The sequence below is a fragment of the Gadus macrocephalus genome, chromosome 12 (assembly GCF_031168955.1).
Source record: "Gadus macrocephalus chromosome 12, ASM3116895v1".
Lineage (NCBI taxonomy): Eukaryota > Metazoa > Chordata > Actinopteri > Gadiformes > Gadidae > Gadus > Gadus macrocephalus.
The window spans coordinates 25,312,259-25,340,028 of record NC_082393.1 but is presented as its reverse complement, the minus strand read 5'-3'; the positions used below and the strand labels follow the sequence as shown (position 1 = coordinate 25,340,028).

At 47.6% G+C, this 27,770-nt stretch overlaps 2 protein-coding genes across 2 annotated transcripts; both read right to left on the bottom strand.

The window, feature by feature from the left end:
* Window positions 1-58: 58 nt before the first annotated feature.
* Window positions 59-13,417, bottom strand: sh3gl1b (SH3-domain GRB2-like 1b). Its single transcript, XM_060067873.1, has 9 exons — window positions 13,017-13,417; window positions 9,615-9,683; window positions 8,598-8,670; window positions 8,138-8,281; window positions 7,764-7,897; window positions 5,986-6,144; window positions 4,878-4,984; window positions 4,561-4,691; window positions 59-2,522 (listed from the first exon to the last, which is right to left on the bottom strand). The coding sequence occupies exons 1-9, from the start codon at window positions 13,059-13,061 to the stop codon at window positions 2,329-2,331; spliced, it is 1,056 nt and encodes a 351-aa protein (XP_059923856.1). The 5' UTR covers window positions 13,062-13,417; the 3' UTR covers window positions 59-2,328.
* A 259-nt stretch (window positions 13,418-13,676) lies between these two features.
* Window positions 13,677-27,329, bottom strand: rorca (RAR-related orphan receptor C a). The gene is made up of 10 exons (XM_060067872.1): window positions 27,020-27,329; window positions 21,271-21,356; window positions 20,645-20,786; window positions 19,546-20,034; window positions 18,961-19,082; window positions 18,658-18,790; window positions 18,094-18,201; window positions 17,816-17,926; window positions 17,352-17,464; window positions 13,677-16,781 (listed from the first exon to the last, which is right to left on the bottom strand). Exons 1-10 carry the CDS (start codon window positions 27,024-27,026, stop codon window positions 16,623-16,625), a joined length of 1,470 nt encoding a protein of 489 aa, XP_059923855.1. The 5' UTR covers window positions 27,027-27,329; the 3' UTR covers window positions 13,677-16,622.
* Window positions 27,330-27,770: the final 441 nt, after the last annotated feature.

The window sequence follows — 27,770 nt, the reverse complement described above, 5'->3', positions numbered from 1 at the left end:
AGCTCCATTGAATCTAATATCCATCTATATTCAGGAGAATTCTCTCAATACGACAGCATTGCAATTATTTTTCTTTCTTTATTAAAAGAATGGGGAAGGTTGACAAAACAAGAAGCATGTACAAATATATTGATAATAAATCACAAAGTATTGCCGTTAAATGTTGGACTCATGACATAAAAAACATGGAAAGGTAACTTAAACTAAAACATACATTAACAAGGTATCATATGAGACTACATGCAAAGTTAAATTTAAAAATGGCTAGGGTCGATACAAAAAAAATACTATAGGAGAGACAAAGTGATTTTCGCGGTGTAAAAGGGAGTATTCTAGCTGTCCGATTAAAACACACAGACGCCGTTAACCTAACCAGCGTGCCCTACTGCCAGACCAGATGTCCATGTGGGCAGAGTAAACCAGTCAGCCCTGTCCCATGTGGGGTCTGGGACCGTGTACACATGCACTACGTTTGTGCACAGCAAAGTGCCATGGTGGGAGGATGAAAACAATACAAAACGGGATAGAATAAACGGATCGGGTCAGGAAATTCATGACCATTTAAAAAAAGTCTATATTATTTTGGTTATTATTAGTCACGTCTCCACCTCCCTTTTTCAAAGGCACTAAAACAGCTAAGCGCAGGAGGCTTGTGTCTTGCTGCCCTCCTATAATACAGTGAGTCCACACCAAACATCCACCCTGAAGCCCTCTACTACTACCAGTGAAATGTACTGTAGATGAGACATGTAAACACGAGAGGAGATGGAACAGAGGGAGAAGAAGTCTCTTAAAGTCCCCCTGGGATCCTTCATCATAATCACCGATCTATACATAACTTAACTCATCTGCCCGGTTGAGTAAAAAGAGGTGGCAGAAAAGAGTCATGCGACACGACAGGGGAAGAAGACTTCCAACGGTGGACCTTTCCCTTTAAGAACTCCCTTTTCAACCCTGGTCTCTCCCTCACAGTCTGATGGACCACTAAACCAATCGGAACGATGCATTTAAGACACCATCATACAGGAGAAGGTGGAGGGCAGATAGTAAACAGTGGGGTGGATCGTGGTGGATGGGACTAAAGAGACACTGCCTGCAGTGTCCTCAGGTCCGGTGAGTAAAACCTGGTAGACGAGTGTCATAAAGAGCGAGCAGGTGCTGAGACCGACTGGTGATGCAGAGGCATCACGTGTAGTACAGTACAGTAAGTACTGTGTAAGACAACAGGAAGGTACTGTGGTTTTGCTGAGAGCCATGTGGCTGATGCACCCTACGTATATACCTATATACCTATATACCATACATGTATACCAGACACATGGTATGATACACAGACAGTGTACTGATTAGTGGCTAAAAGTTGAAGTGAAAAACAGGTGCAAGAAGAGCATCAACTTTGGGTCTGGGCGTCACGGTGGAGTCGTCTCACCATCGGAAAAAAACACAAACGCACGCTCGCGTGAATCTCATTTGGGGACCAAGGTGCGTTAACAAAACTTTTGTTTTCACAGATCCGGAATAACGGCACAACTCTGATGAATTGTTGCGCAAACGGCGAGATAAAAAGTTATGAGGAGTAAATACTGAAATCCTATCAGGACCTTCAGAGAGGTCTGGTCTCTGAGGGTGTGATGGAGCCCGGGGCCACAGCCTCAGGGTCAGGGTGTCACTGTGTGGGGAGTGTCTCTGGCTCTTAAGGTAAACCCCGAAATGTAGAACGGATTTTTAAGGCTCATAATTGACGGAAACCAAAAGCACAAAAACAACAATAAATCTTTTAAAAACAACAAGTGTTCAGACGTTCGACCGCGTGACCTATATCTGCTACTGTGCAACTTTACGCCTGGTGTCATAATGAGTTCAGCCAACAGGGGGCGTCCAGAGGGCAGCAGAGTCAATTCAATTGACTCGGCTCTGCACAACAATTAAAACCATATTGTTTATGAAATGTAGGGGAACAATAAAGTCACCTGTTTGATGTACGAGTTGCACTCTTGTCAATTAAAAAAAATGAAGTAACGTTTTTTTTCTCCTCAATTCAGCTGTTCAGAGGTAAACATGATTTCATAACGAGTTGTCTCAGATGAGGGAACCTGACCTTCTAACCTCGTTGTGGGAGTGGTCTTTATTTTAATACATTTCTCAACTGGAATGTGTAACATCATCGTCTTCTGAATTTCCCTTCAAAGTCCCGAAGACAGAAAGGAGACTGTAGTATTAATGAAGATGATGTCGTGGTGGACTACAAGATGAAGATGAAAATTCTACACCCCATCTCTAGCTTCACCCTCATCCCTCTCCCTCTCTCCCTCTCACCCTACCATGACTTTAGAGGGGCAGGGCCACCAGCACCTCCACGTAGTTGAGAGGGAAGAATCCTGATTGGCCGTGCAGCATGCCCTCGTACCAGTTCTCGTCGATCTGATTGGTCAGCGTGATGATGTCGCCCTCGCGGAAGCCCAGCTCGCCCTCGTTCTCCGGGTCGAAGTCGTAGAGCGCCTTGCAGCTGGGCTGCTCCGGGACTGTGCACACACGGAGAGGAGCGGACTTAGCATCACAGTCATCACAACATACATGCGTGCTGCGAGGGACGCATGCTGCGCGTCGCTGGTGTCTCCTTCAGTGCTGCAGGTGACCGGCTGAGGAAATGGTCAATGGTCTGCATGTATACAGCGCTTTTCTTGCTTTACTTTTTTTCGCTTCACGAAACCGGCCTAACATTCACCTAGTCGTTCACCCGTTCACACACAGACGGCGGTGTCAAACCATAAAAGGCGACAGCCAGCTCGTCGGGAGCAGTCAGGGTGAGGCGCCTTGCTCAAGGACACCTCGAGACACACACACACACACACACACACGCTAGGAGGAGCCGGGGATCGAACTAGCAACCTTCCGGTGACCAGCCGACCCACTCTACCTCCTGAACTACCGCGGCCCTTCTTCCCTTCATTGCTCAGCCCACAACCCACAGATGAGCAACCCTACTGAACACATCAAGGAAAGGGTGGGATAATTTTATCTAGGCGTCAATGAGGCGACCTACTGTGTGGTGAACATCAAACACTGTCCATCGCTGCTGTTGAACCGTGGTTCTCAGACTGTTTTTTAGGAATGTACTGAATGCATGTTTTTCTTCCCGACAACATGAATCATTTTAGGGAGGAGAAATATGTCTAGGTATTTCAACACTTCTCTGGATGACCGTAAATTGAAAAACTTTGAGAGGAACGTTGTTGGCTTCCTGTCAGGATCAGATGAACAGACAACGTTGTCTTTATTAGCCGACTACTTCCTTCTCCTTGTTTTCGAAATTGTACCCCGTGCAACTGTTAGAGTAACACTGCTGTAGAGCACTGCTAGTGTGACCGACCATCCGCACACCACATCTAAAAAGGGCCAACTTTAACCGGTGGAATATTCATGGCCAGGGGCGAGTTAACCATCGCCACAGTGTATCACCACAATGACTTGTTGATTGTTCACCGGTTGGCCTTCCTAACAGCCCAGAATGTTCCCAGCCTTGGCTTTCCTCTCACTTTCAAACAGCGGCGCAACACGCAGACAGGAGCCTTGAATGGGGGACCTCAGCTCTCCCCCTCTCTCTGCGTTTCAATTCTATTTTTCTATTCCCCGTCAGGTGTGGCCGCTGAGATATCCGACCAAGGCCGCATTGTCAGGTCGTATATCCGGTGGCACAACTTCAAACGAAGGGTTAGGTCGATTACGAAGCTAACTTCAACCGGTCGGCTATTGTCTGCATCCCGTCGTGTGAGCGCTTGTGACCGGTCTGGAAGATCCGAAGACAAGCGTCTCATTGAAGTTGAACCGACGTGTAAACAAAGTGTCACCGAGCCTGAAAGCCTATCAGTCCAGCGCGTGACCTTTGGTTCTCAGTCTTCATTTCTGTTCATCCCACAGCTTCTTCATCCCTCTCTCAACAGCCTCCTCTTTGTGTCGGCTCCCTTTCCCCGCAGGTCGGTTTGGTTCTGCACATTAGACGGGGAAACCAGGAAGTGTCGAGTCACTCGACTCCTCGCTACTCCAAACAGAAGATGGAATCATCTCGACGTCCTTGGTGATCCAATCATGTGGACAATGTTCCGAACTCCAGAGGTACTACACCCACACACACACACACACACACACACACACACACACACACACACACACACACACACACACACACACACACACACACACACACACACACACACACACACACACACACACACACACACACACACACACACACACACCTCCCTCGCTCCACTTCTGGACACAACAAAGAAAACGTGACTCTGGAGTTCCCGAAAATCGGACCCTGAGAAATCGATGACGATGTCGCAGGAAACGGAAACAAGGTCATTTCCAGAAAGGGGGGGGCAGCCAGATGAGAGTTGACCCCATTACCGCCCTCACCTTCCCTCCCTCCCTCCCTCCCTCCCTCCCCCCTCCCTCACACACACACATGCACGCTCAATGTCCAGCACAAACACACATGTATAAAGACCCCCAGCCCCTCTCTTCCTCCCATGAGCACACACACACACGCGTTCTCACCCGAGTTGCGTGCTGGAGGCGGGACCACCGTGCTGTAGTCGCCGTTCGATTGGTCGTTGTCCTCGTAGTCATAGACAGGCTTGGGTTTGGGCGTGTACTCGCGGCGTGGTCGGGACTGGGCCTCGTTCATCCTGGAGACAGAGAATAATAAATGTTATTAACCCACTAGGATCAGATGTGTGTGTGTGTGTGTGTGTGTGTGTGTGTGTGTGTGTGTGTGTGTGTGTGTGTGTGTGTGTGTGTGTGTGTGTGTGTGTGTGTGTGTGTGTGTGTGTGTGTGTGTGTGTGTGTGTGTGTGTGTGTGTGTGTGTGTGTACCTCTCTCTGAGCTTGTCGGACAGCTCGTCCAGCACGGTCACGGCCTGCCGGTGGTACTGCAGCTGGGACTCCACCAGGGAGGACAGCTGGCTCACCTGCTCCACCTGCTGGGGTCCGCCACGCACACACACACACACACACACACACACACACACACACACACACACGCACGCACGCACGCACGCACGCACGCACGCACGCACGCACAGAACACACACACGCACAGAACACACACACGCACAGACACACACACACACACAGCCACACACACGCATGCACGCACGCACAGAACACACACACGCACGCACGCACACACGCACGCACGCACAGACACACACACACACACACACACACAAACACACAAACACAGTCACACACACAGTCAAAGGCGCAGCCACAAACACACGCAGTCACGCACATGCACAGACACGCACAGTCACACATATGCATATAAGTGCATGTAAAACACAGAAAGAGTCAGCCCCATCCCCTCCCACGTCCACCCCTGTTGATAAACAGCTCTACATCCTGGTTAATAAATGACTCATGGGAGCTATGGCTGAATGCAACACTGGAGCTAATCAGGCTGGGTTTTGTTTAAACCACAGGTCCTCACTGATAGAACTGTTTACGACCTGAATAGAGGATGTTGACGATACAGAACAGTGCATTACCTACAGCACATGACCCAGTACAGTACGATAGGTCAATAAAAGGGAAGACGCAGTCAAGCTTGGTTTACTCCCAGTTAGGGTAAGGAATGACAGACTGAGAGGTGAAAACATTGCCTGAGATTACAAGGAAAGTTGGATGTCATGATTTGTTGATGCTAGGTAAACAATTAGTAAAGGAGCAGGGCAAGTTAATAGCCCTAAGAAACACGAGTCAGAAGGTATTTATAATCACCCTCTCCACTCGAATATACATACAGCGCGCGCGCGCACACACACACACACACACACACACACACACACACACACACACACACACACACACACACACACACACACACACACACACACACACACACACACACACACACACACACACACACACACACACACACACACACACACACACACACACACAGGGGGTGGGGGGGCCTCACGTCGGTCTCCAGCAGGTTGTACATGCTGGTCTCCGCCACGTCCTTGGACTCGTGGAACTTCTCCAGCGCCTGGCGGATCTCCAGGTCGGGGATCTTCCCCTGCCGCTTCTTCTTGTAGTCGTAGTCCAGCCGCCGCCCCTCCAGCTTCTTCAGGTGGTGCTGGGGACGGAGACGCACGTTGGGGCTCGCAGGTGTTGGTGTCACGGAGCCCTGCACCCCCAAGGCTGGAGGGGTTGAGCTCGTGGGGAGGCTCCCCTTGAATTCTAAGCGGCCCTGCTGCGGACGAGCGAGCTGTCGCCCTGCGCGGGTTGACTCCACCGTCGGCGTGTCAATGTGTGCATGAACGGTTGTAAGTCTCTTTGGATTAAAAGCATCAAGCAAGTCTCCTAAATGTAAATGTAAATGTAAACGTCAGATGAAACGTCCTCTGAGGACTGGGAAATAGACAGGTTTTTTTTAACCTTTATTTAACCAGGGAGATCCTTAAGAACAAGTTCTTATTTACAGTGATGGCTAGGGATGCACCGATCCGCTTTTTTCACCTCCGATACCGATACCGATATCTGAGGTTTAGTATCGGCCGATACCGATCCGATACCGATATAGAAAAACAGCGCGAAATTATGGCTACAAACTGTACGTTTCATTGAGGGGAAAAGACTGGGATCATGAGACTTTTTGGAGGTGCTTTATAAGGTTTGTGGTATAAAAGCTAGAAGGTTTAGTACCACCCCTCGGGACATTTACTTTGCATATGTTGCATGTAGCCGTGGAGCTTGCTGGCTTAGGTAAAGTGAAATAGCTCCAGATAGCAGATCCTTTTGCTCGCTCCATTTTGCAATCACTGTAGGCTCCGCACGGCGTGTTGCTTGTTTATGACGTCACTCACAGCGCACAGCATAGAAACTGAATAGATCAGCCAATAGATAGATAGATACACTTTTATTAATCCCGTGAGAACATTTGTGGGAAACTCAATTATCAAAGCAGCAAGGTAGTAGGAATAGGATTCAAGTATGTACATAAACGTAAAAAAAAAAAATATATATATATATATATATATATATTTTTTTTTTTAAATATGGATCGGCCCATTTGTCACCGATACCCGATCTAGAAATGTCTTCAATATCGGTACCGATACCGATACAAATATCGGATCGGTCCCTAACCCTAACCCTAACCCTAGTGATGGCCTGACAAAAAGCACAAGCTTCTTGGAGGGGAAGGGTTAAAGGGGCCGTGAGAAAGGATGGGTTAGAAAGGCAGCAGCACACAAACACAGCTGTACAGACGTACAACAAGGCAGCAACAGGGACCTGCAGGGTTAACCTACAGCTACTCAGACATACGACAAGCACGAGCGAAGAACAGGATTACATGAACAGGGCAGAATGGCAAGAATAAACGTATAGCAAAAAAACATTCAAATACATACATCAGCGGGTATGGGCGTGCATATTTTTGTTTGACTAGATGGGTCGCGAGCATTGGCTTTGCTTTGTCAAAACTCATCGCTGACAACCGTGAAACCGTGAAAGAATGGATCAAAACAGCCCCTAATAAACCAGGAACCAAGGAAGGGATGGAACATAAAATAGAAGTGGGAACAGAACCGGTTGGCCGCGAATCGGTAAGGTCCGACAGAAAGCAGAAGTACAGGAGCATCCGCGGAACTACCAGAGCCGGCAGGTCCCAAACCAGGCTTGTGTTTAGAGCCAGAATGGACCCTCGTGAAGGGCCATGCTCCTCTGTATTTCATCCTAGTGACCTCCTACCTGTATCTCCCTCAGGTCCTTGTCACAGAGTCCCTGCAGGGGGTCGATGAAGTTCTGTTTGACGTCGATGTCCAGCGAGTCCTTCACCTCCGCCATCCTCCTCATGGAGTCGCCCACATCCACCAGGGCTCCCCCTGAACACGCACACACACACACACACACACACACACACACACACACACACACAGTGTTAACCAATCACAAACAAGAAAAAGATGGAAGCCCAAATACAGTAGGGCAGTGACAGCCATTCTACGAGCCCTCCTTCTTCCGAGTGGCTCTCCACATGCGACCCGTGGGGCTTTGAATGTCACCCGGAATATACCTGACAAGGATCCACTCAAACCACCGGTCGTACCACCAACCCGACGTACCAAAGTTGGTGTCTTCTCCCAGCTCCCGGCCGTACTTGACCATGCACTCGCCCAGCAGCCCCTCGGCCTGGGGGTAGCCCGGGTTCTTCACCTGCCCGCGGATCTTGGACATCGTGTTCAACATCGACAGCTTGGCTCTGGAGGCTGGTCCAGGAGGAGGAGGAGGAAAAGAAGTAGGGAGTGAGTGAGTGAGTGAGTGAGTGAGTGATCAAGTGAGCGAGTGGCCGCGAGCGAGTGAGTGATCGAGTGAGTGATCGAGCGAGTGAGCGAGTGATCGAGCGAGTGAGTAAAATAAACAGGGAAAGTACAGTTGAATAGCAACATTCAGAATGAAGAAGGTCTGTTTCAACAGTCGGTAACTATGTGTCACTGTTCTTCACATGCTTCACAACACGGCCCTGTGCAGAGCAGGGTTGGTGGGGCAGTGAAGGGTTACCATGGAGCTCTGTTTTTCTCTCACCTGGGTTGGGCTGGAGGTACTCTGACGTTTTGGAGATGACCTCCACCACTGCTTTACTGGTCACATCTACTTTCTAGAGAAACAATGGAGGGAGGACACACACACACATGTCAAAGCTGCACAAGGGACACACAGTATCAAGGAACAAACACAGTACAAAAACATGCAGTGGTGAAAACTCAACATAATGTGGAGAGGCTGCATTATTAAGTTGAGTCAGCATAAGACTACTTAAAGATGTGAAGCACATGTAGTACAGAGATGCAAAGGCCATGTGGTTGCAGAGTGGTAGACAGCCTGCTCAGGCTGAACGGTATTTCAGTCCGCCAACTTGTTTGGATGACAATCATTCCTGAGGTCTTAGAGACAGCCTGACGCATCAACAACACGCTTGGAGCGCACACACACATTAAGCAGAACTGGCGTTCCCCCGCCTCTCCGCATAGACATGATCCAACCGGTGGGACGCGTCCCGGCTCTCACCACGCGACCCGGGACCATGAACTAGTGCTGCACGATTACTCGAATCGCAATCGCGATATCAGCCTTTGCGATTGAATAATCGCAAAAGGCTGCGATTTAATAAAAAAAAAATATGTGCAAAAAAAAGTAATGATCATAAAAATAATAATAATAGTATTTTCTTATTTATTCCATTTAAGTTGTACTATTGAGAAAACGTAAGAAATTTCTGCACTGCAGAAATATACTGTAAACAGTAATGAATACATTTTTTAGTTTTTGTATTTTTTAATGCTAGTTTAAGTTTGTATATTTGAGTTGAGAAATAAACATTTTTAAATTGTTCAACAATCTGTGTGCATTTTCCTTTATAACCAAGCAAGTAGACTCATGACACCATTTGTTCATCATATCGCAATCGCAATATTGTCCACAATAATCGCAATATGACTTTTTCCCCAAATCGTGCAGCACTCCCATGAACCCCCCGGGTCCTGTGTCCCTGCTGTGTGTGAAAACAGCGGTCACTTGCGAGGGGTTTTAAAGGTCTCTTACCCGCTCCAAGTCTTTGAACTCTTCGTCTAACTTGGTTCCCTCGGCGCCGCCCACTTTTTCACTCACCATCTGCCAATCACAAGAAGTGAAAGTTCTTGATAACAGAATTAGCAGAGTTCTAGAGAATGGGTCAGCAGAGGTGTGTGCTCAGGTATGAAGGGTTATGGTTTTAAAGACACATGTAGTTTCATAACAAGCAGTGAATTCTAAAATGCAACAGAGCAAACATCATCATAGAAAACCAAAAAAAAGGAAATAACATTTATCCTACAATGGCTAATCATGGCTTCATTTGTGTTCACATTGGGTAGTTACAGTACATATCATACAGTACATTTCTAAATTAAATGTATTATTATTATTATATCGTGCTTCAAGTAACGTCAGTACAAACAACATCCAGCACAGGAGAGACGATCAGAGACAATGGTGAGCTATTGATTGCAACGTCCCTATGGCAACAGAAACTCTGCTACAGATAATCAATGACACAGAGCCATTTTAATCATGCTGAAAGAAGTTGACCGCTGAATCTTTATTAGACACACAAACAAGAAATCACTTTTTCATAATTTTTCATATCAGCGTTTTGAATTAACTGTTTTGACATGTTCATTTGTAACACTTTAACAAGACACCAATTAGCCTACATAATAACCAAATGTTTGATTTCCACTTTGATAACATCATCATCAATATGCAACCATAATTAAACTCTTCATATCATTACAATTATGGTATAGCCATGATACAGCATTGTAATAAATCTATAACTCCACAATGCCAGCGTTTAGGTAACTTAAAGCGGAGAGCTTCCTTAAGAGTTACGCAACATGTTGCACAAGTTAAGCCCCAGTCCTGGGGAAGTGGGGGGTCCACTCCAAAACTAATGACACAGCCCATCACATGCTGTAGGCCACTGTAGGGGGCTTCTCATTACAACTGGTGTTGTTTGGTTCCTCCCCTAAACGGCTGAATCACGACATGGCAGACTGTGTGTGGGACTGGGACGTGTGGCCCCGAAGTACCGCCAACCAAGAAGAGAACCACTCCAGCACCCACTCAATGGAGATGGAACTTTGGGTTAACCCAAAGACGACAGGAACATGGCTGCAATCGGGACGCGGACACAGAGTTTGTTTAATACAATTGGTTACAATGAGGAATTCCTGTGGTCTCTGTTAAAACCCATGACAGAGTCAGCCTGAAGGCACAGGTCACAAGTAGAGACAGAGCCGCTGCGCCCTAATTACTAGCATCTGCCTTCCGTACGCAACGCAAGACAAACCTACAGGCCATCGTCTCCATACACATCTCACTGAATCCATACATTAAAAGACACATGGAAAAACAGAGTTGGATAACAACTTGACCTGGTCGGCATAAATATGCTTGAATATAACAATATAACAAACAAAAAGCCAACTGAATATTTAGGAACCAAAACACGAATGTCAATTGTGTATAGTAAACCTTTCAACATCCCCATCCATGTTTCATCTGGATGCCGAGAGGGGAACTAGTACATCATGCTGTAGGCATCCCAGCACCAAACTCAATACATTGACAAAATATCTCTGATCAACACCATGTATGACGGAAACATTGACAACAGTCATTTTCCACTGAGCAACCAGGATGCTTTTGTAAAGAAACAGCAGAATAATAACGAGGTCAGTACGATTAGGACGTTGTTATTGCAGGAGTCGAAATTAATGGAATATACAGCGAGGCAGAGCAGGCACAAGAGGGATGTACAAACACATGCCGAGTCCGACCCTTATTCAACAATCTGTCTGCTTCCTGCATACCTCAGCAGAACCCTGACAACATAAAACAGCTGCAAAGCTGCAATCTGCCATTACTTTTTTTTATTACTCTGGCAAAATGCAGAGAATAGGCAGTTTACTCATAATAATATTGCACAATAACTTACTAATAGTGTGCTCTCAGAGGGAGGTCTTAATCAATAGGAGTACACATATGGAGGGGTGGCATATTTCAGTGTGTGTCAATCGCAAGTGTTATTGGCTCTCTGGGTTCTGGCAAGAGCAGGGCCTGCATTGCAGTTCTTACAGCACAATTAGGCAGGCATGATTCTTACATTCAAAGCAGGGTTTTTCTTTTTTTACACAAACATCACTGCAGTGGTAATCCCACCACTTTGAATGATTCAAAATGGTCTTTGTTTTTTTTTATCTTTGAACACAACTGGGCTGTTCCTGACAGGAAACCGAGCCAGCAAGCAAATGTCTTTCCTGCCGAGATCACCCGGGACAGGAAGACCTAAAGTGCCTTCATCGTCGACCCTCTCTGAGATCACTGATTTAACCCTTCATCATCAACCCTGTCTGAGAACAGATTTTAACTGCGATCGAGAACGGTCATCACCAATCGTCGCCATCTACATCTCAGTATGGACACAGACGTCAGACATGATGAATAATGACGTCTGTAAAACATAGTGTGTGTCTGTGTGATTGTCTTTCTAGCCGTGATGCAGACATTTCAACTAGTGGTATCTCACATTATGAACCCAAAACCCAAAGTACTTTTTTACGTACATTTGCACTGTATAGAAACACACACAATACGTCTCAAATCAGCCTACATGTTGTCTGGTCTAAATGGAGCCACATTTGTCTCCAAACGCCATGATGGCTGCTCATATACAATGCCAACGCAACCATCCCTTATTTTACAACATTTCAAAAACGTAGTTTTACCAAATCAACATGAAATTAATATTTGAAGAGGAGATGTTTTCCATTATTGAGATGGACGCCTCTACGGTTCTGCTAAACATACCTCCATGCATGTGTATTATATGTTATGTGACCCACAAAACAGATGATCATCTAGTATGAACTAAAGAGTCAAGGTCTCATGAACACATCTCTCTCCTCCCAAGAGTAAAGGTCTCCTGAAAACATCTGTCCTCCTAAGAGTGAGGGTCTCATGAACATCACTGTCCTCCTAAGAGTGAGGGTCTCATGAACATTACTGTCCTCCTAAGAGTGAGGGTCTCATGAACATTACTGTCCTCCTAAGAGTGAAGGTCTCATGAACATCACTGTCCTCCTAGAGTGAAGGTCTCATGCACATCTCTGTCCTCCTATCTCCAGCATCTGGAGTCTGCAGCTAGCTGCTGAGATTGGTGCTAACGCGATGGGGACGTCCGTCCGCCAATAAACCGCACATTTATTGAAGTATCGATAAGGAAACAGTGAGCTAGATGGTTAAGATGGCCTGACAGTAGGTCACATACTTTACAAGAGACACATAGGAGCAGGAGACCCATCCGGAGGGTGAAGTTAGTCCGCTAACGGCGTTAGCAACTGTTGCTAGCTGCGTTAGCGGGCTAACGGAGTCTGAAAGTTGAGAAGGAAAGTTTCCTCAAACCTGGCTGGCTTTGTAGAACTGCTTCTTAAACCCCGCCACCGACATCTTGGACCGGACTGTTCACGACACGTCCACGGAAAGTGAAACGGAGGGGGATAAGTTGTTGCTCGGTGTTTTTTTATTTGGTGAAACGGTCCGGTGGAGAAACGCGGAGGAGTGATCCCGGAGTGCAGCGTCCTCAGGTCGGGACGGCGGCCACGTCGAGGGGTCCCGGGTGGGGATCACCGGAGAAACTCAGCGAGAACACTTATAGAATGGGTATCAAGTGTGCAATTTGCTCGAAATAGGCATTGAAAAGCGGGTTTGCATAATGGGACAATATTTCTGCAGCGCTGGCCACGTTCGAGAAATCATACTCCTGGTTTTGCTGTCATTGCATTAATACGTGCACAGCGCCCCCTGTCGTATTTATTAAATGACACAGGTCTGGTTGTGGAGCCAGGGGACGCCATCTGGTGTTCCTCAGGTCTCAGCATGCCTACCAGCAGCTTCCGAGAGGAGGCAACAACGCCCCATATAATCACACGGATGCTCTACAATAGACGCATACTATTCTCTTACGTTTAATCCTATTACACTTGCAAAAACAACATCAAATCCTAGACAATTGTGCTTCAATAGTAGTCCTACATTAATAAATAAGATATAGAGACATTTCAGTTTATTGTAAAATACCTTTATTACATTATTTGAATGACATATTTAATCCCCACTGTACAACAATAAAACTTTCAGTATCAATTACCTCTTAGGTTTAGATCCATGACATCATAAAATGATCTTATCAAAACCTACATTGATTTCAATAACAATTTTAAAAGTGTGTGAAAATGACGTACAGAAGGATTGTGACAAATAGGGAAACCGTTCAAGGAGACATATCTGAAAAATGATCTTTAACAAAAATAGAATAACATCTTTCCAAGACTAAGAGCTACTACACTGATGAAAAAAACTTTTTTTATGAGGGTAGCAAATAGACAAAAGATCACAACAAAACCAAAACAGGATTTAGAGATTCAAATCCACTTTACTTCCCAGCATGTTTCATGACTTGAACTCAGCAGCCCAGGAAACGTATGACATTAGACACAGAGATACATGCTTTGTTTCTCCTCTGATCAGACATCCCAAACAACAATGTACTGTGCACAGTGAGGACAGTGTGAAGGTGTTACCTTGGTGCAAGGTGTCCCGCTAGACCTAGAGAATAAAGACACTGTCCAGCCTAGAGGCCAGCCTTCTCCCTGAGTCGTTTTAGCAGAAACTCCAGCCCTAAAGATGCTGCTACGCTGCTGGTACGAGCACTGTGGGGCCCGTTTATTATCATCGGTGAGTTTCACATGAGGTCTAAAGAATTACATTTGTCTTTTGAAATGCCCATAGCATTGATACCTTTGCATTAGGAGGCTATTTGTTATTGGTATGAATCTTAACCGTGGCCTCCTCCCGTTGACGCCTGATCCTGCTGAAGGTACCTGGACACCACGCTACGCTAACCTCTGTCTCTGTTGGATTGCTTGTGGAATCTAATGTGGAACGGGGCCAGGGGGGGGCCCCCCTTAACCGACGGGTCCCTCTGAACCGAAGGGGCCCCTCTGGATCGAAGGGCCCCACCTCGACCAAAGTCAACGGGCAAGACGTTATTGCACAATCCCACCGTGCCACTGTCTGAAGCACCCAGAGAAACGTTTCTATGGTCCTGTGAGCTACAGATGGAGAAGGACAGCACTGTTCCAGCAGTGCAGTGAGAAACCTGATTACAATGTATAAATCAACGGGACATGCATCTTTTTGCGATAGAAAGTAATACAAAAATGGTTTCTCAGCAGAAAGAACTATCAACAGAAGCTTGCCAAAGCCATGGCCAAGCGATCACTGGCCGTTATCTTTTAATAGAGCGAAATATGTCCTCTTCGTTTTTACGAGGAATTTGTGTTAGTTAAGTTAAGCCACTGAGGAGAAATCTATAGTGTTCTGAATTTTTGAAATCGCAATCCTTCACATTTGGAGAACCATTAAGATATAAATCAAACAAGATAGTTGGAGGGGGGGGGGTAGCTGTGGACTCTAGAAACCCTTTACTGTGCCACATGCTCTGTGCGGAGGGTGAGGTAGTTAGGGAGTTGGGTTACAGACCTAATGAATAGCTGATCAAAAACACATTCTCCGCCGAAGCCCAAAAGCAGTGAGAAACGAGGCTGTGGCGGTCAGACTCAGTTATATGACTGTCGTAGGAGTTTCAGGAACCTCCCATTGTCCAGTCCACTCCGGGGTAATTGTTTTACAGCCGTGTTACAGGGGACATCGTTCCACACTTTCATCCGAGTGAGTCCTGGCTTGTTTTACAATCTTCCCAAAGCCTCTTGGATCGACTCCATGTAGAAGGCGTGGCGGAAGGACCAGCCATGAGCATGAACATCTGTCGAAGGACTTCATTCTACAGGGGCGGTCAGAGTCATTGTTGGAGTTTAAATCCAGCAATTTGGGGCCAAGAGTTAATTTTGGATTAATTCAAGGACTCTTAATTGCTTATTATTCAGCTAGTTTGATCAAGTCATTCCCAAACCCCCATATATGGTCAGACAGTATCTGTTTAAGACCTGAGAACAAGCAATACATAAAAATCCTTTCCTCGAAATTTCTCTCACTCTCACTTTGAATTTGAATTGAAACTACTCTAATCTTACATTTCTATATTTGTAAGTATGAAAGGAGCATTTGCAAATACTTTCATTATACTTCCATACTATCATTATTTCCATTCTAAGTGGCATTATGCAAAAGGGAGAGGGGATAAGGACTGAGGTCACTCATTACGTTGAAAAAATAAAGAGTTCACAAAAATATTTATATTGTGAAATAAAAATATCAGTGTCTGTATCAGTGTGCTGGTAAAAAATACCAATATGTTTTAGCGTAAGTGCTATATCTCTGCTGTGCAAGGTTCAACCATTCATTTGCACAGTTTTGCGCAGTTGCAGAATCCTGCTTGTTTGTGAGTTAGATCGTGGTCCCTTTAGACTTTAGTCTGATCGTTGGAGACCAAACGGCAAAATTAGGACACTGTCAAAATAGGTCATGAAAAAAATGCCCTGCTACTATGAGGATTGAAGCCGGCATTGCACCTGTACATTCTGTATCAAGCCATAGGCCTGTGATGGGAAAGGGGGAGCTGGGGTACATTCGTTAACAGCTTAAAATAACAGCCAGGGCCCGGAAAGATTTAAGAACAAGTTCTCGAGGTTTATCAACACCTTCTTGAAAAAAAAAATGTCAGGGCATAAACTAAGATGGGTACATTATCATCACATCAATGATGTTTACCTCCACGTACAAAGACGATCTCCGGCGTCCACCAAGAGAACCTCAGATAAAGGTGAAGTCACTCTGGCATAGGGCCGTGTGAGACACTTCTTTAAGGGCAGGAGTGGGGAGGCGAGAGGAGGGCTAAAGTGTAGCGTGCAGGATTGTCACTGAGCTGCTGGTGGATTTTGCCTTTGCAACTTGCCACATAAGTATATATTCTCTCTCTCTCTCTCTCTCTCTCTCTCACCCTATGTTTTATAATCTGCAGTTGCTCCCTCTCTGTGTCTGGATGGGGGGCTAGCCCTGCGTGGAGTCGGGGAAGAGGTCACTGCCGAACACCTCTCTGTACAGCGGGGGGAAGGCGTGGGCCGTCTCCGGGTGGACCAGGCGAAAGAACTCCAGCTTGTCGATGTGGAGATGGCAGATGGACTTCATGACGGGAAGCTTAGACACCATCTGAAAAGGAAGCGGGAAGAGACTGAGGCTCGATCTAAAAGGTGACGTTGTTTAAACTGCATCAGATCCTATATCAGGTTCCACATCCTCTGTGAGAGTGGAAATCGACGGCAAGACGACAAACACAGACACCATGTGTCCCAAGAAGGAAAAAAAAGTATTAAGAATTATAAGAATATTAAAAAGCATTTCACATTCAAAGAGTCGAGGGCAGTTATTAACAACATACATCCTCTTGACGAATACAGCTCTTGACACACGCCTGCGAAATGACCCTAAAGGGCTGATTATGGTCCCACGATCACGCAACGACAAGGACCACGCAGACGCTTCGACGCAGTCGTGAACCTTTACGGTTCTGCGTCGGGTTTGAGTAAGCGGACCAATCACAGCCCTCGCTGCCGCGTCGCCTCGACGGAAGGTTACGATATCTGGGAAGCGCACGTCCGGCCCTTGCGGTGGACGCAAGGAGGGTCCGCAAGGAGGGTCCGTAGCCCCCTTGCGTTGCGTGAACGTGGGGCCGTAATCAGCCCTTTGGGGGAGCTCCCGGGTGGACCGTCAGTCCTTTACCTTGGCCAGCTTCTCCTCTGCCGAGGCCTCCCTCTGCAGGCAGCGCTGCAGCGCCACGTACACCTTCTCCTGCAGCCTCTGGATGTGAAGCGTGTCCGTCAGCCAGGGGCGATCTGCAACCACACGGAGGGTCAGTGAGACCCCGTCACAGCGCAGCACGCGGGGAAGGAAGTCCGCACGGGTCAAATCATCGCAATCAGAATGACTTTACTTTATTGTACAACAAGAGTACAATTCTTAGGCTTGGTTCCTCAACAGCCATACACCTCAACGTAGCAGCAACAATACAGGGTAAAGTATATGAGATAGTAAAAGTAAGTGGTAGTGGTACAAGCCACGGTCGATAGTAGTGCAAAAAGGTTGTGCAAATTACAGGAATATGTATTGAAGTTATCGGTTTTAGTTAAGATGTGCAAAAACGCACAGACACCAAGGTGGACCCTGAGAGGAGGAGCTGGTCTCACCTGGCGACAGCAACACGGCCGCGCTGAACAGCGCCATCTCCTCCTCGCTGAGCTGCAGGCGGCTCAGACTTTTAGCAAGGTCAAACACGGCACTCACAAGGTCGTCACAGCCTAGCAGAGATACAGAAGGAGACCAATGAAAACATCATCCAACGCCAAACGAGAGAGAGAGAGAGAGAGTGTGAATGTGTGTATGTGTGTGTACTTATGTTCAAATGAGAGAGAAGGTTATTTTCAAACGGCTGCATTATAAGTGAGTAAGTGAATGACCAACTTACCGAGCGCTTTGAAGAGCTGCGCACAGGCAAACTTGCCGTCGAAGAGCAGCGTGTTGTTGATGGGGTTGTAGGCTCGACACAAACGGATCAGAAGAACATCCAAACAGCCTGGGATCAAGAGGACGGAAACAATGATCACAATCTGGCCAAACAACTATCTAATGTCCACAGGGCAATTCAATAGATTTATCATGCATATAATAGCTATAACGTATATGCATAACGTGTTTTTTTAATTTGTCATGCTTGCAGTTAATTCAAGCTTTCAAAGCGTGATCTCCGTTAGCTTAAGTGCGGGTCGAAGTCCTGCAGTTAGTATCATCAGAAGCACATGATAAGGTAGGTAGGCACTGTCAAGTGGCTGGGCTGGCCAGACAGACTTTATGGCGGGTAAAGTGTATCGGCGGCATGTGACCAAACCTACGTGTTTCAAATCAATTGGGAATGTTAAGGCGGTTATGGATCAATGAGTGTGTGTGTAATACACGCAGTACGCATGTTGTTGTTTTTGTTGTTGTTGTTGCGGTGGGTGCAGGTGAAGCTCTTGCGGGACGGAGCACCCACCTGCTTTGAGGAGGATGATCTGGTCGTTCTGACAGAGGTCCATGAAGCCGGCGATCCGCTTGGCGAACTCCACCACGTATTGGATGGCGTTGGTGAGGTGGACCGCACAGTGCTGCCACATCCCCTCAGCGGACTGGAGACCGGAGAGAGACAAACAACAAGGGTTCATCGTTTATTCTGTCAGCCAACCCATACGTACACCGTTCCCAAGAATCCAACCCGTGATTCTGTGGTCCTAAAGTGAAGACTTCCTGGACTTCCTGCAAACAAAGCTCTCAGACAATTTTTTTCGGCCCCTCGTACCTTTGTTTGATAGGAGCGCGTCTCCTCTTGGCTGTACATGGTCCACGCCAACCTCTTCAGCTCCTCTGTGCTGTACTGGCTGGTCTCGATGTGGGACTTCACCACACTCTGGGTGATGCACTCTGCGGAAGACCAAGAAACACCGTCAGTCAGCTGATCTTGGGGTCGGTCCGATCAAAAATCAAGGCGTTAATATAGTGGGCAGCCATTGTCCAAACATTCTATCTTTATATTCCTATGATATCAGTTTTATGTTTGGATTGATCGGTCCGCAAAAGACTCCTACCTATTGTATGTTGTACATCCTGGCACTTAAAATACGCACTTATTGTATGTCGTATTTACTTATAGTACTTATAGTTGTGTAGCATCTTATCCTAGCCATCTTTGTTGCGTACGGGTAAGGGGTTAACCTAGCGATTGGTTCTATGAACATCCTTACTGTACCGACAGCGATATATTGTTGTTTCAACTTCTTATGACAAATGTACTCATTGTGAGTGGCTTTTGATAAAAGCGTCTGCTAAACGCCCTGAGTGTGAACGTTGTGTAAACGTGGTGTAGGCGGCCCGGGCGTCTCCTGACCTAGCTCGAGGCCGGAGCAGCCGTCGGGCGGCGGGATGGCGATGGCGCGGGAGAAGAGGCCGGAGTCCTGCAGCAGCTGGTACTCGTGCTTGATGTGGTTGTTGACGTCCACGAGGTCCGGGCCGCCGTCCTGCTCCGGGGAGCTCTGGGAGGAGGAGCTGCTTCCGGCGCTGCCACCGCCGCCGCCGCCGCCGCCGCCGCCGCCGAACGTCACGTCCAGGGCGCAGTAGTCGGGGGTCAGCGGCAGGTCGAACAGCAGCCCCTCCGCCAGGGCCCCCATGTCGTGGTGGTCGCTGAAGGCCGCGCTGGAGCCCCGGCTGTAGGCGCGGCCGTGGGCGCCCAGCTCGCCGCTGTCCTCGCAGGGCTCCGCCCCCGCAAACTCCGCCCCCGCAAACTCCGCCCCCGCAAACTCCTGGGACTGCTGGTGCCTCTGCACCTCGGCGTAAAGGCTGTCCCGCTGCTTCTTGGACATCCGGCCGAACTTCACCGCTGGTAACGGACACAACAACGTGAGGTTAAGTTAAGTTAACTTCACCGCTGGTAACGGACACAACAACGTGAGGTTAAGTTAAGTTAACTTCACCGCTGGTAACGGACACAACAACGTGAGGTTAAGTTAAGTTAACTTCACCGCTGGTAACGGACACAACAACGTGAGGTTAAGTTAAGTTAACTTCACCGCTGGTAACGGACACAACAACGTGAGGTTAAGTTCACCGCTGTGAACGTACAGACAGAACAACGTTAAGTTAAGTTAAGTTCACCACTGTTAACGTACAGAACAAGGTTAAGTCAAGTTAAGTTCCCCGCTGTGAACGTACAGACAGAACTGCGTTAAGTTAAGTTAAGTTAGGTTAAGTTCACCGCTGTTAAGGGCACGGACAGATCGTCGTTAAGGCCCAGCGGTCAAAGATCTCAGCGCCTTGGTTAAAGGTAGAGGGTGTTTAGCGAGGGTTGGTTAAAGGTAGAGGATGTTTAGCGAGGGTTAGTTAAAGGTAGAGGATGTTTAGCGAGGGTTGGTTAAAGGTAGAGGGTGTTTAGCGAGGGTTGGTTAGAGGTAGAGGATGATTAGCGCGGGTTGGTCGAGCTCCTTGTTTACCGTCACGGCTCATGCCCAGAGAGAGACACTTCTGCAGACGGCAGTGCTGGCAGCGGTTGCGGTTGGTCCGGTCGATGAGGCAGCTCCTCTGGCGGGAGCAGGAGTACATGGCGTTGTTCTGCTGACTGCGTCGGAAGAACCCCTGGAGGTAGACGAGGAGGCACGCAGAGAGTCAGGAAAGGGTCGGCTTAGCTCTGGAGGTAGAGCGGTCGTCTTGTAACCGAAAGGTTAGGCTAGTTCGGTCCCCAACTCCTCCTAGCTGAGTGTGGATGTGTCCCTGAGCAAGACACCTAGGCCCAATCCCATTTCTACCCCTTACCCCTCCCCCTTGTTTTGAAGGGGTAAGGGGAAGGGGTAACCCTTCCCCTTACCCCTTCAAAACAAGGGGGAGGGGTAAGGGGAAGTGGTAAGGAGGAGAAATGGGTTTGGGCCTTAACCCTAACTGCTCCTGACGAGCTGGCTGTCGCCTTGCATGGTTGACTCTGCCGTTGGTGTGTCAATGTGTATCAACCGATGTAAGTCGCTTTGGATAAAAGCGTCTGCTAAATGCGCTAATTGGGAATGGGATGGGCGTGGCGGCGGCTGGGAAGGATATGAGGAAATGGGAAACTGTTGAGATGTTTTACCTTGCAGCCTTCGCAGGTGATGACCCCGTAGTGGATCCCTGACGACTTGTCCCCGCAGATCTTACAGGGAATCACCTCGATTTGAGCTGAGGAGGAAAAGAAAAGCTGTGAGTAAACTCTGTAATCCCTTGAGGAATACAATGATTAGGATATTGCCAGGAATCCCCCCCGCAATATTTATTTTGCTGAACATTTTCTTCTATAAATTAGAATCACACTAGTATTTAATAACACACCTCTTCTCCGCATCCAACACAAAATTAATTAAAATATGTAAATCGTTCTGATAACATCGACCGCCCAAAGACAAGATATTCATCGCTTTACTCCATTGCCTTTGGACCCCAACACCAGGGTTGAGGGATCACATGCAAACATTTGACTCGTGGACGTTCGAGCATGATGTCGACAAACCAACCAGACAATAAAACTCTATGACCTTATAACAGGAGAAGGGCGGCCCCTCGTTAACACACTGTGACTCCAGACGGCGCTGATTTGAAAGATTCATGACCCTGAACAAGGAAAGTGCCTCAGCCTTGGAAATGTATCGCCGAGGGCCAGGGCCCGTTTGCATTGCTCCCGCTCTGCAAGGAACACAATGTCTCAACAATAAGATACTCTTTGACGAGCGATTAGCGGGGGTCAAGGAGAGCCTAATCAAACGCAGATAACGAGCTGAAACAGGCCTCTCTGAGAGCTGCACAATGTATGTATTTTATAGCCGGGGTCGAGCACGGAGCTCGACGGAACAGCCCGTCCTTCGTTAGGTTGTTTAGGTGACCGGCTCCTGACGCCCAGAATAGACGCTGAATTGCATTAGTCGAGCCCGGGGCTATAAAGTTTCAAGTAGCTGGATAACAATGGCACCCCGCCTCTCGTGCCCCCCTCTCGAGGGCTCTGGGCCCTCTGTGACTGTTTCAAATGGCAACACTGGGAAGAACGACCATCGTCGCAGTTGATTTGTCGTTGTCGCCGTGTGTGATTTGGTATGGGCCTGAATGGCACAGCGCTTGTGTCGATATATAAGGTTACCTGCAGTTTCCAACGCATCGTATTTAGCGGCGTTGGCGAGCGTTCAGTGAAGCACTGTTGGTGCTGTGTTGCAGAGATGATATCATCTCTTTGCATATTCACTCACACATCACGCCACTGTGCTGCTGCTGCTGCTGCTGCATGCGTCACATGCAGATTGTGACAAGTCAGGAACGTCTGATAGAATCTTTGGCATCTATGGCATCATGCGGAGGTATTTACAAAACAATAAACCTGAGAGATAATAAAGCCTCAGTCACTCTCTGCCTCCCGGCTGCCCCCCCCTCCTGTTATATAAGTGCTGTTTGGCTGCATTCCATGATCTCACTCGTTTAAAAGAGGTTCTCCTAGCAACACTCCCCCCCCCCCCCCCCTCTGTTAGGCACCCCATTGGTGGCTTGTCGTGTGTCCCTGCCTGTGACTGGCCGGCTCGCCTGCCAGTCAGCCGGGTTCTGTTCTACTGACACAGTTTCCCTACCAGCGGAGAGGGTCGTTGGGCTGTCCCCTGTTGACTTTGGGGGGGGCTGCCTCGCACGCGATACCACCGGGCTTCTCCTGGGTCCTGAAAGGTGGAACTAATTCAGGCTCCGTCGCTGAGCAAAGGTCAGACGAAGAGAGGATTCCATTCCGGGTTTTGGAGCAAGCCAGGCAAATCGAGAGTTTGTTTAATTAAGAGGATTCACGCCCCCCCCCCCCCCCCCCCCCCCCCACGGCTGGACGCATTCCCAACGCATGCAACGTGCAGAAAATAAACAGACACGGAATGATGAGCTGCCGACGTGTCCACTCTCGCTCTGGACATGTTGGAGCATGTAATCGGAGTGAAACTTCAGCTGTCTTTGAGGTACAACATGGATCTATTTATACTCCGGAGCAGCGGGCCAGATACCCTCCTAACCGCCGTCAGTTAGCAAGGTGCGTGTCCGTGGAACCCGAGTCCTCCCGGTGTCCGTCCATCCCGAGATGGCTCACGCCGATACCTAGTCATGTGTCTGAGCTGAGGTATCATAATTTTGTGCGCCAGTGTGTGTTGGAAGTGTCATCAGCTGTAAAGCATGTGCTACTACAGCGCCCTATACGTTTTCAGGTTTGAGGGTCATCTGTGTCTCACACACACACACACACACACACACACACACACACACACACACACACACACACACACACACACACACACACACACACACACACACACACACACACACACACGCGCGCGCGCGTGTGCGCGCGTCGCGCTCAGCCCTTTCCCTGTCCAGCCTTGTAAAGCCTGTAGGTGGACTTTAGCCTCTCTTCCCGCCTCAACAAACAGTCCCAAAGCTTATGTTTACCTTGCACATTACCTCCTGTTCGGTATAGCTAACCTATACCATGAATGGCTGTACTATGCTGCACGGGCGGGAGGGGGGTACACCGCATATGTGATATCTTAAAGAGACAGCAATGAACGGATGAGTGAGTGCTTTTTATCGCTCACATGCAGCAGAGGGGCCCCCAAACACCTGCCCCTCAGAGCCCTTGAGGAGCGATCCTTCTCCCCCCGTCCTCTGGACCCCACTGTAGTCTGGACCCCACTGTAGTCTGACCCCACTGTAGTCTGGACCCCACTGTAGTCTGACCCCACTGTAGTCTGGACCCCACTGTAGTCTGACCCATCTAGAGAACGCACGCTGAGCGTTCCTGCACAGCGCAGGGCAGCTGTGGTCCCGTCTGCAATACAGGAAAAACTTAGCCATTAGGTGGTACTGCTGCTGACACTATTTGAAAATATTGGAACGATGATACCGTTTTTCAAACTGTGCAATCCTATTGTTATTAGTTTTTTTTATTCTACTATACATGTTTTAACATCATTAACATAAATGCTAATATTGCATTTTTCACAAAGTATGCAAAAACATATCCCACAATATTAGTTCCTGGTATACTGCAGGAACTAATCGCATAAATGGGAACTAAAATTGACCCCTAAATCTTAACTGTGCCCCTTCCAAGACCAGTCGGGTCTATATGAATCCATAACTCTACGGCTACTCAACCTTATTATTGCTACCATGTTTTTACTGGACGTGTAGAGCAGACCTTGGGCCATTCCTGTGTAATCCCCTCCACCGCTGACGAAAACAGACTGAGGGCCTGACAACCCGCGGTGATCCCTGCTCCTTCCCCAGCCCCACGGGCCTCCCGCACACATACAGCACAACCAGACTCAGGAATTCAACTCGCAGCATGTGATTTTAAACACCGGCCAGAACCACAGCAACTAATTCAGGAATACGCCTTAGCGATCAGAATCATCTTGGACTGAACAAATTGTGTGGTCAAACATGGGGAAGATACAAAGACTGACACAAGAATTAATGTGTGCAATTTCTACGTCACCAAATGCTTGCTGGGTACACTAGATCTAACACTGAACCCTAAGGGAATATTTGCACTGACACGTTTGAATATGTGCAGCAGAGCAGGTGAGGAGGCACGGAGGGGAATCTTAGCGCCCTCCTGTCAAAGCGGTCCGGGTTAGGATTGAGGGTCCCAGTGAACAGTGGAAGGGCCCAGGCCCTTCCACTGTTCATTATGGCCTTGAGCTTAGGGGGCCGTGTGTCCTGGAGCTGTAAGAGGGCCGTACATCACAGACCCCAGTAGCACGGGTTTACACACATTGTACCAGCTACTACCAGTTCTGAACAGGAAACCAGCGCTGTGTGCTGATAGAATCTAACCACTGACACAAAAGCCATATGAATCGGATACTTTATAGTTCATTGTTTCGGCTCATTGCTCTACTTTGGGTTTTGTTCAGGAAGAGATGACGCAACGCACAAATGCATTGCATGATCATGCTCATTGCAATTTGATTGAAGATGATAAAATCATAATGGTTGGTTTCATATATGCAGGAAGAGAAACAAACACCATGTTGCCAATCCTGAACATGGTAATTCACCATGGTCATGAAATTTTACGACAGAATGAGCACAACAGCCACCTTTCCATGTTCCATTTTACTCACATTGATATCATAAGGTTAGACGTTCTGAAATGATGTAATTTATGTGACGTGAGCCAGCTGTCAACATGTAATACAGGTGACACACATTGGAGAGTTGATGTAACACTAACAGGAAACTGAGCTTAATGCCCGCTGTGCTTTTGCTTAAAGGTGGCTCACTGTGCCCATTTCAGCCCGCCAAAAACACACCATCCCTTTTTATCTGTATTATGTTTAACATGGATCGGCTGAAAAGGCTATCAAACAGTAATCCGTTTTATGTTGTGCCGATCAACATAACTCTTGTTGGTTGTTTTTTTGCCAACACAAATACAGAAAGTTTAATAATTGCGCTATGCATGCATCATTGTAAATGTACAAACTTGACTGCTCAGAGTCTGCATGGCTACACGTTTCCCGATAAAACCGCTTCATTATGTAATTCATTAATGTCCAATTGGAATGACGACAGTCCTCGGTGGCTCTGACCCCTGGGTGAATGCTGTGTAATCCTCCATGACATAACTAGGTCAATGGAACAGCGGACTCTTTCTCTCTGACCATGCACACAGAGCCTTGTCAACAACAACACAAGAAGGTTTCCTCAGATCCAAGCCTCTGCAAGAGAAAAACAATATCAGCGCGCCAGAAAGATATATGCGCACGTCGTACTCTGAATGGAGCACAAATATGAGCTTTGACCTGACCGACGCTATCCTCACATCGTGTTTACATCACTAATCAAATGCAACACTTTATGTGTTGGGTTTGATACGTTAATCAAACCGGAGTCTCACCAAGATGAAACCATGAACCCATTTGCTCCAAAATGACAGCATCATCGAAACCCAATCACCGTCTCCTCAAGACATGTATCCATAACGTCTCCATTCTCACCACCATTAAAGGACTCGATAACATTAGCACTACGTTTCCTCTCGGGGTTGCCATAAACAGACTTGGATTTTCTTTTTCTGGGACTCATGTTTTTTATTTATATTTTACAACTGTATTTTACACCACAATGCAACGTATGCCAGCAAAATAAAAAAACAAAAACTATGAAATCTACACCACAAACAGCTGTTTTTAAAAAAGACACGCGTCATACACACCCGTCAACACAAGACACTCACATGCAATGCTACAACACGAGATGTATTGTGTGGTTTGATTGACAGCTTTTTAATGATCCCTCCCTCCCCGCCTTCCCCGCGGGAGTCTCTCTTACATAACGAGGCGCTCTCCGGCGGAGCCTTGCTACTAGACCAGCGGGTCCCACCGGACTGAGGGGGTCAAATGCACCGGGGGGTTTAATGAACCGAGTCAGTGACCTTGTTTGGGTCAGATATTCACACATTTTAAAATCAATTAAAAAAAAAAAAACATGATAGGCCTATATGAAAAATATATTCTCGAATAAAACACGACTTTCCGTGTATTTATAGATGTCGCGCAGACATCAGAAACAGCGGGGTGTGTGCAGGTTTATAACCGACATGTAACGCAGCTTAGGGCCGGTCATACGCACTTCGGACCCGGTTCAAAGGAGACCAACGAGAAGCTGCGAGCAGCCACCATTGAGCTGCTGAGCGGAGCACTAAGTAATGAACTGACCACTAATAAGTCATCAAATGAACTGAGCACTACGTCATCAAATTACCTGAGCACTGAATCAACAAATGACCACTATGCAAAGAACATAAATAAGTTGTATACACTCACCTCTCATGGTGACGGCTGCTGTCTTCAGTTCATAAACTCCACTTTGAACTCCCGAGACGAACGACTCCTCACTCGGCTGATACTACTGCTCCGGATCGAACCGAACGGTGACCTGCTCTTAGAGCGGCGGTTCTTCTGCCGTTAGTTCCGCGCCTTCCTGGCTGAAAGCTCGCGCTGTCTGCAGTAAAAAAGAGGTCAGCTGCTCTCTCTCACGTCCTCCTCGGTCCGAGCTCTCTCTCTGCTCGCTCTGAGCTGCTCGCGGCGCGTGGACTCCACATGATCCGCCGGTCCGCCTCGATCGGCTGCGCGCGCTCCGTCGTGACCTTCCGCGCGCATTGAGCCTTCAGCTCCCAGGGCACGCGCCGCGTGCGTGGGAAAGTGTGGCAGTGTGTCACAGAAACAACCGCGTGGGAATCGGTCTCCATGCGCCGCTATGGCAGCAGCGCTCTCTCGGCGTATAGATGGGTTTGGTTGCGTCTCTCCCGCGTAAAGATAGAAGGCAACCTGGAGTTTCTTGCGTTGGTCGGACATTAACCCCAATCTGATAGTTAGGCCTAGTATTAATTTAACGAGGAGTTAGTGATAGCTTATATTCTACACTTACTGTATCTTAAATATGAAGTAGACCTTTTATTAATCATAACACTGCTAATTCCTTGATAACTCATTCAGTTGCAACTTGCAATCATGCACTCTGTTTATAATTTTCAATGAAAAGTAATTTCTTCCTTGGAATCAAATTCTTTATTGA

What these genes read in the sequence shown, in the direction of transcription:
- sh3gl1b (XM_060067873.1), bottom strand. Translation starts at nt 13,061, where the DNA reads ATGTCGGTGGCGGGGTTTAAGAAGCAGTTCTACAAAGCCAGCCAG. An exon ending in GTACCTCCAGCCCAACCCAG is followed by an intron (nt 8,282 to 8,597) that starts GTGAGAGAAAAA and finishes CTCCTGGACCAG; the next exon opens with CCTCCAGAGCCAAGCTGTCG. An exon ending in GGGAGAAGACACCAACTTTG is followed by an intron (nt 7,898 to 8,137) that starts GTACGTCGGGTT and finishes GTGCGTGTTCAG; the next exon opens with GGGGAGCCCTGGTGGATGTG.
- rorca (XM_060067872.1), bottom strand. An exon ending in CGCGCTCCTATCAAACAAAG is followed by an intron (nt 18,791 to 18,960) that starts GTACGAGGGGCC and finishes TCCGGTCTCCAG; the next exon opens with TCCGCTGAGGGGATGTGGCA. An exon ending in GATCATCCTCCTCAAAGCAG is followed by an intron (nt 18,202 to 18,657) that starts GTGGGTGCTCCG and finishes TCTTGATCCCAG; the next exon opens with GCTGTTTGGATGTTCTTCTG.